The sequence below is a fragment of the Chroicocephalus ridibundus genome, chromosome Z, assembly GCF_963924245.1.
Source record: "Chroicocephalus ridibundus chromosome Z, bChrRid1.1, whole genome shotgun sequence".
Taxonomy (NCBI): domain Eukaryota; kingdom Metazoa; phylum Chordata; class Aves; order Charadriiformes; family Laridae; genus Chroicocephalus; species Chroicocephalus ridibundus.
In genome coordinates this window covers 41,450,454-41,466,738 of record NC_086316.1, presented here as the reverse complement: position 1 = coordinate 41,466,738, position 16,285 = coordinate 41,450,454, and the positions used below count along the sequence as shown (strand labels likewise).

The window sequence follows — 16,285 nt, the reverse complement described above, 5'->3', positions numbered from 1 at the left end:
ATTAAATGTCTAATTAAAACAACTTTCACATTGCACTGTACATAAATACACGAATAAAATGAAAATCAAAAGGATGCAATACAGCTATTAACTTTTATTCTGGAATGCTGCTGAGGAACTTGCAGTATACCACTTACACATACAAGATCTCACCAAAAGTAATTCCAGTTTTGGATATACAAAGACTATCTGATAATAATTCAAGTTATATTCAAAATATTTTCAGAATTTGAGCATCCTCTTATATTCAGACATAAAGACAAAACCTGCATCTTCTTATGCACAACTGGATGCCTCCCTTACATTGGGACACAGAAAAATCTTATAACTCAGAATCTAGTAATTATAAAAACTACACAGTACCTGCCTTTTTCTTTAACATCATTTGGCAGCGTAATCACTTAATTTTTCACAGCATAAGTTATGAGACAGGAGAAAGGCACGAGTTAAAATGTGGAGCCAAAATACTTTTGCAGCTTTTTTTCCCCGCAAAGATTCAGTTGTGTTCATTTACTAACAGAGTACTTGTAATTTAACAGCAGACTTGTGTCTCCTAAATACCTGAGTTGTGGCAGCATTAAAGGAAATTCCAATCAATGAGCACAGGCCCAATCCTGCAGCCACTGAGAGTGCAACCAACAAGACTCCTGCCAACCCCACGGCACCCTGAGACTTGGCACAGTCCCACCGCAGCATTGTTAAACAGGCGTAGGCAAGCTAAAGCAAAGGGGGAGGGAGGGGGGGGAAGAGAAGGAGTTGGGGGAAAAAAAGCAAAATATTAGAATGGATCCTTCTCTAAAACTATCTCTCCCCTCCCAAAACACACATTCTTACAACATCTTTAAACAGAACAGACACACCACAGATGCTACACAGAGGAACAGGTGAGAAGCCTGAGGCAAAAGTTTACAAACTGTAGTTTTTACTTTAAATATGCCTAAAATGTTCTGTACTACCGACTTGTAGATACTTAAGCCCTGCTCCACTACCAGAGAAAATTAAATATATTTATTTTATTACCATTAGTAAGTAGCCACTAGCTACTCTGATAACACTGACATCAGAAAATGACTTTAGGATGTCATCCAGGGTGGTTGTAGTAAAGGAGAGCACCTTCTGAGTAGAGTTTTGTGCAACACTTTGATGAACAACCTACGAGAAGAAAAATAAAACTTGGTTTGACTGAAGAAAAAAATTATTACCATCTTCTATAGCACACATCTGAAATCAACTACTTTTGCCTTAATGTTCCTGTGAAAGCCCACACCCTACACAGAGATTACGCTGATGCTCACAAATGTATTTGGTAACTACTTCTTGCAAGCTACTGATCATCAGACAAGAATTTGCATCCTTCAGGAAAGGCTACTGCATTCCCAGACCATTCCAAACGTTTAACTTGAATCCTCTTCCTGTAGCTCCACCATGGATTTCCTACAGTACAAGTTTTGCCTTTAACCCAAGGCCAGCGATCTCTTTGGGCTGCTCCTGTTTCTCCCTGCCTGGCCATTTGCAGAGGTCAGAAGCAGTGAGGCAGAGGTCAGGGCTTGGGACACAGAGGCCAGGCACTGCCATATAGCCTTCCCACCCTGGCTGCTGCTGGGAGAGCAGCCCACGGCTGGCTAATGTTTTCCAGACACCTTTAGGATAACCATGCCAACCAAAAGCTTTTCAATTCCAGCTAGCTCTTCAGTTGTTTCTCAGCCCCAGCAAAGCAAAAATGTCCCAGGCAGCAAAGCGCAAAACCTTCATGGCTTCTCATATGCGAATAACCAAGCAGCTTCTTAATTGAGGGGAAAAAAAAATCAGCTTAAAAACTATAGGCAATGACTCAGTTCTAGTTTAAGCATCTTCCTTGAGGAAATACTGTAAAAAGCCGTAAAAGGCGGCAGTGGATCTTAGCAGGACTTTAGAGTATGGTATCTAGGTTATTTTCAACTTTACCTCAACATACATCCTCTGCCAGGCTTCCAGAATTGCTGCTGCTTTATCCTCGTTCCAGTTGATATGTGAAACATATTCATACCCCTTGAAGTGCTCATACATTTGCTTAGGAGTCATTAACTGAAACATGGTTTGCAAAGCTTGGGCACTGTGACATGGAGAGAAGGGAGAGGAGGAAGAAGCATAAAATGAGCATTTTCAGGAAATTATTTTTGTGGTATCAAGTCCCAAATTTAGACCCTTATGGGGTTCCTGATTTTATAGGGCACATGTTCATATTAAAATTGAACAGAGTATAATTATTCTACTGCATATCTGGTGCAGCTGTACTGGTCTATGCAGTACTGAGGCTAAATCTGGTTTCACTGAAGCTAAGTGTTTTGCCATTATTTTCAATAGGATTAGTTTCAGGAGCGAGGAATGTAACCCTACAAATCAGTCATAAAGATCATGACTGATAGGCAGATTACGGTGAGGATGCCACAGGAACAGTTTATTTCTATGAAATTTTGTAAATGCTGTTGGCAATTTGTCATTTGAAAACCTTGGTCTTTTTCATTCCTTGGAGAGAAATGCCAGATTAAACTACTGATGCCTGACAAACTGCAAGGAATACACAATGGCAGTAACTGTCCATACTGAATTTCCACAGTATGCAACTGTCTCCAACAATTCTAGACGCTTAAGGAACTGTTCTATTTTTCACTAAAAATACATTCTTTGGCTACTTCTTGAAAGACTTATCGTTTACAGTGAATGTAAAAAACTCAAAATTCATATTAAAAGTTCTAGTAAAAGTTCTCTGTATTAAATACGGAAGAATCATGCTTCATTTAGTTTAGTAAGGCCTACGTTTTTCAGGACAGTTCTATTTCACAGGGTTTTTTCCCCCACTGAAGTCCAGTGTTCCATGACTTCTTCAAGAAGTCTGAAACAAAGGGGTTTGTTTTATCACTCAAAACTGAATTCAAGACATAGGGACATAAAAATAGATTTTTTTCTCTATATTGATCCTGAACAAAAAGTTCAGTGCAGATTTTGGAATTCTGAGAGATGTCAAATGAGTGAGTACATTATCCAAATTATGGGTTTTTTCCCCCTTTTTCTTTTGATCATATTTCAAAACACAATCAAAGGTGTTCAGTGCATCAAACATGGTTCAATGCTTTATACATACATTCTAAACAACAAAGTTGCCAGGAAGAAGCTTTCTTTCTGAGCAACATACACTATCATTCTGAAGTCAGAAGTACGAAGCAATGATGCCTCCTTAAATTTAAACAACTGTCTAATCACTCTTTTAAATTCTGTTCTTAAGGCATGTCCTCCTAAACTGGGGTTTGTCATACACATGAAGGGCAGTAGATTTTGCATGATCCTCTCCCTGTGCCCCCAAACCCAAATTCTAACAAAGAAAAACATCGACATTTTCTTTAAATATTTGTTTACCTGACAAGTTTACCAGAACTGTTCTTGACTGTACCACCTACGATCAGCTCCTCCTGCCAATGCATGTATTTCCTTGACAGTCCATAGCATCCACCGCTTAAAACAAGGGCTACATCAAGAGGCTAGAAAAAGTTATAAAGAAGGAATTAATCAGTTCCATAACTTCATACAAACTCATACCCTAATTGAACACCCAGCGTACCAGAATAACAGATGTGAAAGACAATCTAGGAGGTCTACAAAGAGAAATGTGTTCAACAAATCAAGTTGAACCCATCAGCTGGATACTTGTTGACCAGATGGCAATTTCTCCAAAGCCTGATGTGGTTGATAAAGGGACAGACAAACTGGGGTCCGGGACTTCAAATTCCTCACAAAAATCAACAAAATTGGCACTACTTGAAGGAAGGTTTTACTGCGTGGTCTGAGTGTATAGTCCCAGTGTATTCCAGCAGTGGCTATATGTCTGTCTGAGGCACCAGGTTTGCTGAAAAGCCACGTGAACGCAGTGTCGCATCCGGACAGTAGCTGACAACTGTACTCTCGCTCTAAATATGTGGGATTAAGCACTGCATCACAGGATGAGGGAAAGTTCGTGACTGTGGGCTAACAGCATGTACAAGAACAGAAAAATTACATCACTCAGGAATATGAGTTATATATTGCTTGGAAGAGAACGGTACCTTCTTCTGTTCTCTCTGACCTCCCCCTCTACCCCAGCCTCCCTTGAAAAGACGTGCACAAGGACAAGCAAACTTACTTTGGTGGAATTTTTATTGGGAGCTGTGATTGGGCAATCGGGATCAGCAGGATTCAGGCAGGGTCGATCCATATAACCATGACCAACCTCTGCTTTATTCAGCATTTCTTCCCAGCTCTCCACTTGGTAGTTTATTTTCTTTAACTCTTCTAAGAATTCTAAGGGGTCAAAGTTGATCCACTGCAAAGGAGGCTTCCCTCTGCAAGAGAAACCAGGGGAAAATGACACACACATAAAAAAGACAAAAGAAGTACTGACATAAACATACTTTTAAAATTTGTATTTGCACAAATAATTGAGTTATTTTCTGTTACAAGCTAAAACCTTTTCTGTTAAGGTTGTTTCATAAAATGTAAGGCACGTTTTAATTAGATTTGTTTATGTACTTTTCTTGCAGCTCAGTTGTAATTTTAACAAAAATACTCAGTTCTTACAAAGTTATTGTATAAAACGGAATCACAGATTAAAAATACCTCCATTTACAAGCAAAGCAAAACAAATCATCAAGCACCTAAATAACAAAAAAAGCAGCCAACTGCGGCTTCAAAGAATTAGGGGGGAGGGGAGGGGGAAGAGGAGAGGGGGCTGAGGAAAGAAAGCCTTTCTCATAGTATCAGATTACTTCTTGCTAGTCTAATAATCATCTTGCAAATGTAATCAATCAATATAGTTGATCTTTGTTTATCTATAACAATACTGTGCTCCTTCAAATGCCCTGGCAGCTTGACTATCAACGATCAAGCTTTCCTGCTACCATGGCTGTCACCACTATCACTGTCACATCTCCCACCCCCCACTTCTGAATTTGTGATGTTGACAGACTAGAAAGGCTTTTGGCTGCCTTATTCTGTGGTTCAAACCACACTGTATCTGCTTAACCAGGCTTAAGTCATTATTCCGAATCTCCCAACCAGAAAACACAAACCCCCTTATTTCCCCATCTAAAACTGTACACTAAAGGTTAGAAGATGGCCATTGCAAATTGCTTTTACAGAGACATGCAAACCAGGACAGAAACAATAACTCAAATGCTAACTCTTGCATAATTAACAGAAAATGCCTGCACAGATTAACAATTAACTCTTTAAAGGATTCAGGGCATATAATATCACACTTGTAAACTGTGAGAAACCACCCATAAAAGATACTATACGGTTTCTTTAATGATCTCATAAGCAAAGGATTTGTTCTTTATTCCTTACGATGACTTGAGATTTAACCCAAGACATTTACTTAGGAATAAAGTTCCCAGACGATCTATTTTTTTTTTTATTTTAGGGTTGGTGGGGGGGAGCACGGGACAAAACCAACCCCACCAGAAACAAGTTTATTTCGGGGGGGGGGGGAAGGCACAAAATTCTTAAAGCTTGAATTCAGAACTTACATTTTACTTTGCATGCTACCAGAATGGGGAAAAATAATGTAGGATTTAAATTGATGCCTACAAATCATCTCTCAGAACAAGGAAAATCTTTTGTTCAATGAAAAAAAAAATAATCCACACATATTTTCTGCACAGACACTACACTTCATCTTTTATTTTTCTGTTGAACCAGAATCTGAATAAACAATGGGAACACAACTGAAAAATCGTAGTTACACAGTTAAATCAGTCAGACCAGAAAGTTATAAAAAAAACCACATGCTTACAATAGATAGGCAGTTCCTGACTGTAGCTTTGCTCCCTCCCAGAAGCAGTCCAAAGGAGTGATAATTAAGCAAGGATAAAGATATTCTATGATCTGTCAAAATCAGAAAGGGAAAAAACACAGTTACAGTTGAATATAATCAAAGTAGCACAAGCTGAATCACAAGAATACACAAATCTTATAACTAAATGCCTGCTACACATACCTGGTCCATGTAACCTGCTTCTGTGATGAGCTCTCCTGATTTATAACACAAATGTTCCAATTTCCATTGTCTGTAAGAAATAAAAAGAACAAGTATTTTCTTCTTGCACAATTATTGTAAAGTTATTTTAAAATTGCAACAAACATTTAAAATTGCAACTCATATACACATACTGGCCTCAGGCAGCAAATCATTGAGAAAGAACAAATATTGTTCAGCATAGATAATACTACACCTCACCAAAAAAAGCAAAGGCCTTTCTTTTTGTAGTTACAGACTAGGCACTTGTTTCAGTTTTCTCACATTCTCTGTAAAACTCATTAAAAATAATTGAGCTGCTTTTGGATGTACAGGCTAGTCAACACATGTTAAAGGGACAGAAATCCATCGTTTTATAGCTGTTGTGACTTGTGATATCACTCAGTGACACAAATGAGAGAGAAGCCCGCTCTAGCTCAAAGGATTAGAATATTCCCAGCTGACCCACACATGCAGGAGAAAAGAAACCATTAGGATTTCTGCCTTCCTTTTTCAAGTATGGTACAACATCCACTGCCATGACTTCTAACGCCTTAGACAAGGCAGGAGCTACGTAAAAGATCACTGGAGCCTCAGTATTAGTTCACTGAGGCATCAGTTGGATGTGCTGAAAGACAGGGGGCTTCGTGCCTTGCAGGCAGCACCCCTAGGCACATCATGTAAGTAGTAACCCTGGAGGAAGCACTTTAGCAGGACATCTCAGTAGCCCAAAGATGGTACCTTCCTACAGTTATTATTTTCCATTATTATTCCTTTATTATTTTTTTGTTGGACAATACACAACTCCCAACCTTCAGTGTGTGCACACAGACACTCTGATGGCCAACCCTATTATGTCTATGTTAGTAAACAGCTATTATTCCACCCACTGCCACGTCTGCATTTCCCTTTATATCGAAACTATTGGAAGGATAGTAACCTGTGCTGCTCTTCACAGTCATTAGGTACCTCACGATGGTGTCAGCAAGTGATTTCAAACCTAATATGGAAGGATTTTCAATGTTAGGAATCCCATCCATAAGGTCCTATGTTTAAGAGCACAAACATCACTCCTTTACCAAGACAAATGATGAATACTGTAGCACACTGCTTATAGCCCTACACTCTCAGAATCTCTTCCAACAGCACTTTCCCATCTAATTTGTTAAAAGGCAACCTGTCACTGTTATCATGCCACAACATCAAGTATCAGAAACCAGTGACATTCACACCAAAACACAGTCCTAAGGGAAAGGCTCTGAAGTGCTAACCATTTAAAAATACATGGAAGGAAGCATGTGCCCATTTTTCAGCTGTTACAGATGATCAAGAAAACTTTTGCTGTTCCCCTTACCTGTTGTACATATAGACATGTACTCTGCTGGCCTGAAGTGCAGAGTCAAGGTGCTGGCGGAGTGCTTCTGCTGTTAGTACATTAGCACCATCTTCCTGTGGAGTCTGGATCATGAGTTGGGGGTTAAACATGGCCTCTTCTCCAATCTTCTGCCGTGTGTAATTTAACTCCCGACTCACTCGTCCACCAACTGATGGATAAATATCAACAGCTTTGTATTAGTCGGGAACTGCTTATTCTGGATTCATTTGATGAGCACTCTCCAATCAGAAGAACGTGACCATGTGCATGGACTATTCTGTCTCAAACTGATCACAACTAATAACAACTTTATTTTAGTAACACTGCAACAAAAAACATACTCCTTATTAAAATATCATTGCCTCTACTGCACTAAAACATTGATGCGTAAACTGGAGCCTCAAACAGTTTCTCCTACATTATAACCAATATACCATATGCAAAAACTGAAAAAAGAAAGAAGAAAAACCTTTTCCTCACAGACCAGACCAAATACTATGTTACAATTTCTTACACTTGTATAAACAGTCTGCTCCAATAGCACATTTCAAGATAAATGGCTTTAATTTACACTCTTCTCCTAAATAATTTGGCAAAGGCAGAAGAAGAATGTTTCTCTTCAGTTAAAAAAAGGGAGGAGTGAAAGACTAAGTGAGCCCGAGTACTTCTTTCAGCCTTAAATAAGAAAGAAAAAAAATCAAGTTCACATAGAGATGCAGTTTTGAGTGCAGCAGAAAGAACTGTCCCACAGCTAATTTACCCCAGTGGGTCCAGTACCTGCATAACATGCTGTGATACAGGAGATCATTCACGCGCGACATCTGTTTTTAAACCCACATGAGCTCCATATTAAAATATGGTTAAAAAAAAAAAAGAAACAAGAAAAAGGCAAAGGGAGACTGCAAAGTTGACGGGCTCTAGAGGGAGCCATATGCAATTTGCCTTGCCAGAAAATATTACGTAAGAATGGAAAATTATCTTCCCTCTTACAAAAAGCATTCAGCTAGAGTTCATATACTTTATATAACCTCCCCTGTAGTCTCTCTAGCAAATGCTTGTGGGAGGCGGGGTCAATTAATTCAGTCCATTAGCTGAATCAAGACCACATCCAGATGAGGGGGACAAGAATACCACCAACATGTTGTTTCCATCCCTGACAATTTATTACCTTTATTGCTCTGCTAAATCCAAGCAACAGACCTGGTCTAATTTGTTACATTTTTTTCAGTCCTAGTCAGCTTGGCACTGGTGATCTGAATTACTGCCAAAGTTCAGTTCTGCAACAGTGTGAACAGAAATTAGTCATGTATGTCTATCTCTTCCTAGGCCGTGTAATGGAAGACTGATCTGTAACCAGTGGGCAGTGTGGGAGATGACATTCCCAAGCCTGAACAGGGACATACTTTTTCAATCACCTGGGCCCTCAACCCACCCGTAACCTCCTTCGGGCTACGAGGACCACCAGGCAAGAAGCTGGGCCCCTGCATGGATAAAGCTGTCAGAATGAGACCCGCAACAATTAAACCCTACAGTCATTCTGGCATGAAGCATTGCTTAATTTCTAGTTCAAGAATTCTTTGAAGAAATAAATGTTTCCACAAAGCACTCCATTTTTTCAGCCTGTGACATGTGGCGTTACCTCCTTCACACCAAGTAACAGCGACCAGCTCACAGTAAGAAAAAAATAAAAATCAAAGTACAACTTCCTTACCTAGCGTCCCTTTATAACTTCTTTATATCCCTCTTATTACAGTGAGAGATCATATAATCATTGAGACTGCATATGCATGATAACAAAAAGCTATTGTTAATTTTTATCAAGAATTAAACCCTAAAAATACTTTCACCCATCAGGCTTATGTTCATGCTCACTGTTGCCTTTTTCCATCAACCAATAGTCTATCACACGCTAATAAATTTTCCTTTATCTTACAGGAATATGGGATGGGAGTAAGGGAGCAGAGTTAACATAATATGTTTGTCTTCAAACCAGAGCTTTCTTTTGCAGTCCTTTACATTCCAAGTGCTTCCAAAGACAAAATGTCTGTCTCCTCCTTTTGTGTCTCGATGCCAGACAAGACAATAAAGCCCCAATTCTGTGAGGGCTGTGGAGTCTACCATCAACTTCTACTCCTGGTGCTATATTCTCTTCTATTCCACCCATACATTCCTTTTGAATTTAACCAGGACTTGAACCAACAAATCATACTTCATGCAAGACAAAGGGTGGCATTCCTATCTCTCCTGAAAGTGACCAACTGTTTACTATCAACAGAAATGACTGCTTCCTAATCAAGGTCCTGTCAAACCACATTAACTTCACTGAACAAGGCAGATTTAGCTAATCAAAATTGCATCACACAAGCCAGTCATGAGAACAGAAGCTGTTTTTTTCCCTCTTTAACATTCAAAACAGGAATAGCAAAACCACCCAAGAAGGCGTGCGCGTGTTCCAGAACCCAGCAGCAGATCCACTCCGCATTCTTTTTAAGGCATTACACCATTTAATTATTTCTTTGATACGTCGATTATGTACATTTCATCAGCCAAAAAGAATAAAGATAACTCCACAGGCGAATGTAGATACTATACAACATAACACTCAGGTACAAAGAAACAATAAATGTAGATTGCAGAGGAAAATTCTGACTGGCAAAATCAGATTATGTGAAAACATATGGACAGACTAGAAGCAAGTGGATATATCACTGGCCTTTCAACAGTATTTGTTGAAAGTAAGAAGTAACAAAGAACAAAATGGAAGGCAAAAAAAGAAATTTAACAAGTTTCTACCAGTTATGTTTTCATTTACTTAAATCAAAAGTTTGCAAAGATCACAGAGGCTGCCAGAGATCTTAAGGCTCCACAATCAGTACAAACAGCTGAATATGCACTTCTTTAAAATCAAGCGCTCTTGTTACCTTCCTCCCCCTCCCCCCAACTATCCAGAGCTGGTGCAAAAACCTAGGAGAGAAACCACTAAACCACTAAAAATGTCATTGAAATGTGCCTGAAGCCTCTGGCCGTACTGTGTTGAAGATATGCAATACTGTGCTCAACACTTGCACGCCCTGCAGAAAGTCATTCCTTACATCTGTAAGAAAAAAAAACAAAACAAACACCATATATTATAGTCATCATAGGATTTCCACACTGTAAGACAGATGATGTAATGGCAAATATGACCAGTGAACAAAATAGTGGTGTTTTGTGGTTTTCCTTCATGGACTCCTGTTGTCTTATATTTGGTGACAACATTTTACACTGAAAATGCTACTGTATCTATAGCATACGGTACCAATACTTCCCATTTTATTCCGTATCAAAGACAGACAGAACTGCTTCGCTTTAATATCCTGGTGACAAAGTCCACACATCACTCTTCTTTTTTGGTATATCAAAAGCCACTTGATGGCATTCGAGTCCTTTATCACATGATTCATTATGATTTAGTGCCTAGACGCCAAGTTGGTGGCACAAATTCCCACAAGCCAAAATGCCAATTTAAATTACAGATCGGTACATTGTCTCATGGCCAGTGGTAACACAATGCAGCAGTTTGTACACCATCCTTCCATCAGCACCATCAGATTCTGGGTGTCTGCCTACCAGGAAAGAGATACTATGCCATCTGTACAATTTAGCTAACATTTTTTTTTTAAAAAAGGATGAAAAAAATCATGACAAAGTAATAACACCAGTGTCCTGGCACCATTTCTCACTTACCAGTTGTTAATTCTCAAGAATGTGTTGGAAGGCCAGTGTTCAACATGAGACAGTTTTACGGACAGCATCTTTGTTGCTGAGTATTAGTTCTTGTTAAAAACCTGTTTTTTTCCAGAGAAGAGGAAAGTGTCTTCTTCTCTCCCTCCCTGACATCCACAGGCTTCCTTCTTAGCTCTTCACCAGAACACATGAGATCTGCCTTGAGCAATACCATGAAATACACTGCTGCTCTTCCTCAGCATCCCCACCAACTTGAACAGAAGCTGGCGAAGGTACTAAATTCTTTCCCCTTCTGAAGGGCCTGAAGAGAGCAGTAATTGTCAGTATGGATGCTGAGTTGCTAAGAACTGTGTAAGGACCACCATGTCTCCCTCCCCCAAGAGCAATGAACAGCTGCCAGGTGGTAACAAGTTTTAGTCATCCTTAACTTGAGGCAGACCTGAACCCATGACCTATAGGTGAAAGGCTGTAGATCCCATTACCAAGCACTGGGGTCACAGTCCCAGTGTTTCAGTCATCACACATTAAAATGCTTCAGTGCATCTTAAGTGGGAAGCACCCAGAAAAACAAAACTTGCTTGCCTCTAGTGTACATTTGCACAACACTGATGCACCTTCCAATGACATAAGAGTGAAACTGTATTTGTTTTCATTGGCATGATTTCTGACAGATTTCCTTCCACTGACTTACTAACAGTTTCGAAGTTATGGGTCATTTAGCTCATGTGCTCATTTCCAGTGCGAATGTCACTGTCTTACCTACACCTTTCTCACAATTAGCATTCAAAATGTAGATGTCATTACATTAATATGCTTATAAAGAACTCTGGAATCCACCACTGGGAACTGCAGTCCCTTCCACACTGACCAGTCTCAGGAGTAAGTCCGACCTCTGCTATGCTAAGGGATCAATCCTAAATCAAGCAATGAGTGATAGCCAAAAATCACTGCTTGTTAATTTACTGTCCAGTTGCTCAAAAGGCATGAAATATTTCTTTTTCAGAATATCTTACAATGTTCCAGTTCAGGTTACTGGAATTGCCTGAGGTTTTATTTTTTTCTGGCATGAACACTACCTCTGTTAACCATTCAATAGTTACCTTATGCACAACTGTGCAACAAGCAGCTTAGTAGACAGCAAGCTCCCTCTAAAAAAGAACATTCCTGAGAGCCAAACACTTGGGATAAAAATGCTTGCCTACCAATGTGGAGGACAGACTTTGAGAAACCAAAGCCAAGATTTACAGAAATACCTACTGGTTTTGAAGACTAAGTTCTTCTGTGACAAGCTTGAGGTGTGTGAACGGAGCAAAATTTTCCGGAGAACCTCCCTTCTGAAGACTATAGGCCTTAACGCGTTTCCACTTGAGCACTTGTTGGGGGGCAGATGCACTTCTGCTTTGTTCGAGCAACACCATCTTTTTCATTTTTCCAGGACTATAAATGTGTATCATTAGAGCAATCCAGACCAGCTTTTGACAGTGCCAACTCAAAGCAATAAAATCATACCTCTAAAAGTCACGGACACCTCACATAAACAATGTTTTCATTTCATCCCTCTGAAAGATGCTGACCCTTTTTGATAAACCACAGCATAGGCCAGTACCCCTTACAATGCTTACATTACAGCCTGCACAATAGCCAACACGGGCAACCTCTGCAATTTGCAATACCTGTTATCAGCACAACAGGAACCAAAGAGAAACAGAAAATAAAAACCCTTCATGATTCAGTAACCATATAAAAAACAAAGACTGAGAATAACATCCCAGTGTGTTCACCTGAGATTCAACCTTCGCAGCCGTGTGCATAGAAAGACAAGAACAGCTCAGACTTGCAAGGAGACCAGAGAGCCCCTTGCTATGCAATGCGCTCCACCCATGGAGAGTGCTGGGGAAGGCTGCAGGTTCCCTCCCTTCTCACTCTTCAGCACCCTCTCTCTGCCGGGATGGGAACCAGGAAGGATCCTTTTCTTCATACCTCTCTCCCTGGCATCCTACATAGCCTATCTCCCTCAACTTTGGCTGCTGTTAAGGGCTTGCTTCTACTCTGCTTCCTCATGTAGCCTCTCCTTCTGCTGTTCCCACGTTTATCTGTATTACATGTGTATACAGGTTTTACTCAAAAACTACAAAATGAAACTAGTTTTGGTCCACTACAATGATACGCAGATAAAGTCAGCCCAGCCACAGCTTCCCCTCCCTTTTCTAATTGCATATGAGGATTACAAGCATTCACACCTGCCACACAGCAAAAGACTAATGACACCAATGACAATTTCCATTTTTACTGATAAAGGACCACAGACCTCGTGAGAACAAAACATAACAGCCAAGTACTACTCACACAGGATCAAAACCTCCTATAAAGAAACTGAGATAAAGAGTTGAAGTTCTCTGGCAGATATGAAGATTACCCTGCCTCTTACTGGGCACAGAAAAATAATGGCCTTTTGATTTAAAGCTTCCTGTTGCTCTCTAGGGAGTTCTGTCTTCATGTTCTCTCGGATGTTTGAGCTTGTCTGTGCTGCTCTTTGTCAGGAACAGAATACAGTTTTTCTGCACACAGACAGTATTAGCTAGCATCCTGACAGAAGAGTGGGGAAGACAGCACATTCCTCAGAATTATCATCCTCTAGACCTGACTGGTAGAGTACAGGGGTAAAACTGCTGGGAGGAAGTCCAAAACACTTTAATTGAAATTTAAGTTTAGTCAGTACAAGAAATGAGACTGGCTGGCACGTTCACTTCTTTAAACTTTTAAAATGCTGTCTGCTTTTAAACTCAGAACTGCTGTTGGCTTACATGGTTGACCTCTGAATTTATTCATTACTGACTGTAAGACATGATCATATATATTTCATGTATCTGATACTCTAATGATGCTAAGAATGTAAACCCATCAGGATTACATTATAAAAAAGTTTTGGCTACCTGCAATGATTTTTTTTCTGCTCATGTATTTAACTATGGAAAATAAAGACTTCATGGGGAGTGACTGAAATTAAGCTACCAAAAAAAAAAAATCCGTTGAGAAATGATGAGTTTACAAGAGCTAGAACACAGTGGTAAGCAATCAGCATCTTAAAGAGATTACATGGTCATTCAATAGGCTGTGCAACAGATCAATGAAAAATTACAATCTTTATCATGTAATTAGACATGATCTGTGCCAGCACTGGACTACAGGCAGTCAAAAACTCCATGCTGTGTCTTAGGTTATCTCACATGGAACTTACTCTGCTGGTGACGGTTGTGTCTGCCCATGTCAAGGCAGTCTGTGCTCTACCATCTCCCTTTCCCCTACCATCTCCCTTCCCAACATCCAGGCAGCCACTCTACAGTTCTCCTTCTCCCCCACTGTAATGTCCAGCAAAAGGACACTGTCTGTCTAGAATATTATCACATCCGAATGTGAAGATTTAAATGACGTCAATCCCTTTTTAGCTCCACTGGCTTCTAGGAAAATACAGAAGCAATCTCAACCTTTTCCGTCACACTGAGAACTAGGTAACACCAGGTTCTTTGGTTCTGCTTAAAAAAAGAGAGAAAAATAAAAAAAAAAAAAAGAAAAGAGAAAGAATGCAAAGATAAAAGGCTGTGGCCTACAAATGCAAAAAAAAGTTACCAAAAAAACCCAACCCCAAAGCACTTCAAAAGGATGCTTTTTATCTCGCAACCCATCATATGATATGAGTTAAGTTTCTGCTCACACATGCTGGGGATGACTCCAGTGTTGCTGTTACAAATTTCATTAATGCTGACATGATTATGAATAGCAAAAATAAAAACACACATCAAAGATGGCTTTTCATTCTGTCACAGTTTGACAAAGTTTAGAGCTGTGACAAGGACACAAAGCTGTCTGCATACTCAGGAAGACAGCCCAACAACAGCTGCCTCTGCTTGTAGTGGAAAACCTTCTCTGCAATTTTAAGAGCTAAAACCTTTTCTTTCTAAAAATCAAATAAAAGCTCATTTTACATGTATGCATCTGTATTGCCCATAGGCAGAAAAACATTATTTATGATTGGGTAAAATAGATTGTTAAAAAAGTAGACATTTTTTGATGGATTTCTTGCTTGGTGCCCCTCTGGGTTGAAAAACTGGAAAAGTGCAGCAAAGAAAAACAAACAAAAATGAATAAATTGAAGACTACAAACTGAAAAAAACAAAACATGCAAGCAGCTTTGAAATGTACAATAATATGCAAAACTGGTACACACAACTCAAACTTTCCAATTAAACATAAAACGCAGTAGCTGCTTACTGAGCTGCGACACATGCCCTTGGTAACAGGATATGAGCTGTTCACCTCTGGGTCACTGGTTCTAATCCAGCCAGGAACAATAGTGACCACAAGTTGTTTACCATCTGACAGCTGTTTGCTAGCTTATGTAAAATGAGTTGGTGGTCTCAGTCCATTTCCTAGCAGGCAGGTGTCCACATTATAGAAAACCACTGCCACAATTGGCATCCTTGTTGACCATCCTGACAAAGAGACTGTGGAATGAATGGGCATGGAGAGCAAACTATCCTTTCTTCCAACGACATGGTCCCTTCAGGTCAGAGCTAAGCCACAGCCTTTGGTGGAGAAGCCCAACTATTGAATTTTCTGGATGAAGTGGCAAAGGAACAAAGGACTCTAGACTCTGCTTTTTCCTAGAAATCAAGAAGAAGGCCTAGAGTGAGCACAGGCAGCTAATACAGCAGCTCTCCAACAGTTTATGGTCATGTAACCATTTACACCTGCTGAGAAGCAAAGCTGAATCTTTATTTTTCGGTAATTTAAGAAAACACTTGAGCACACTTCGTAACAGGGGAAAATCCTCAATTATACATGGAAGTAACTAGATTTCCAGGAGTTCTGCTGAGAAGGGTATAAGGGGCTTCAAGGTCTAAACCTAAGGATTTCAAAACAGCTGAATATAATTGTTTTAAGTTACTTTAACTTGAATAAGAACTTCTGCTGGGTAATATGTTAAAAACAATTTGCTGTGTTGTTCCACAGCAGTCAGCTTTCCTCTAGGCCCAACTTTTCATTTAACCTCTCAGTGCCCTTTCCTCAAATATGTAATTGTTTTCCTGTGTGGTTAAAAGCAGCATTTTTAAGTCTTTTCATCTGTACTCCTGGGATAGCACAAATTTTGTCTCTACATG

The 16,285-nt window shown here is 39.7% G+C and overlaps 1 protein-coding gene across 5 annotated transcripts in view; it reads right to left on the bottom strand.

Annotated features, from left to right (window-relative positions):
• The window catches only part of PTCH1 (patched 1), a 75,144-nt gene that overhangs the window by 37,956 nt on the left and 20,903 nt on the right, over window positions 1–16,285 (bottom strand). For all 5 annotated transcript variants that reach the window (XR_010069046.1, XM_063319945.1, XM_063319944.1 and 2 more), the window contains 8 exons: window positions 7,380–7,569; window positions 6,008–6,077; window positions 5,804–5,895; window positions 4,154–4,352; window positions 3,394–3,515; window positions 1,945–2,092; window positions 1,021–1,152; window positions 562–717 (listed from right to left, as the gene is read on the bottom strand). Coding sequence is in view for 4 of the 5 variants with exons in the window: in XM_063319945.1 (XP_063176015.1) it covers window positions 562–717; window positions 1,021–1,152; window positions 1,945–2,092; window positions 3,394–3,515; window positions 4,154–4,352; window positions 5,804–5,895; window positions 6,008–6,077; window positions 7,380–7,569 (1,109 nt within the window). In the remaining variant the exon portion in view is untranslated. The remainder of the gene's footprint in view (window positions 1–561; window positions 718–1,020; window positions 1,153–1,944; window positions 2,093–3,393; window positions 3,516–4,153; window positions 4,353–5,803; window positions 5,896–6,007; window positions 6,078–7,379; window positions 7,570–16,285) is intronic.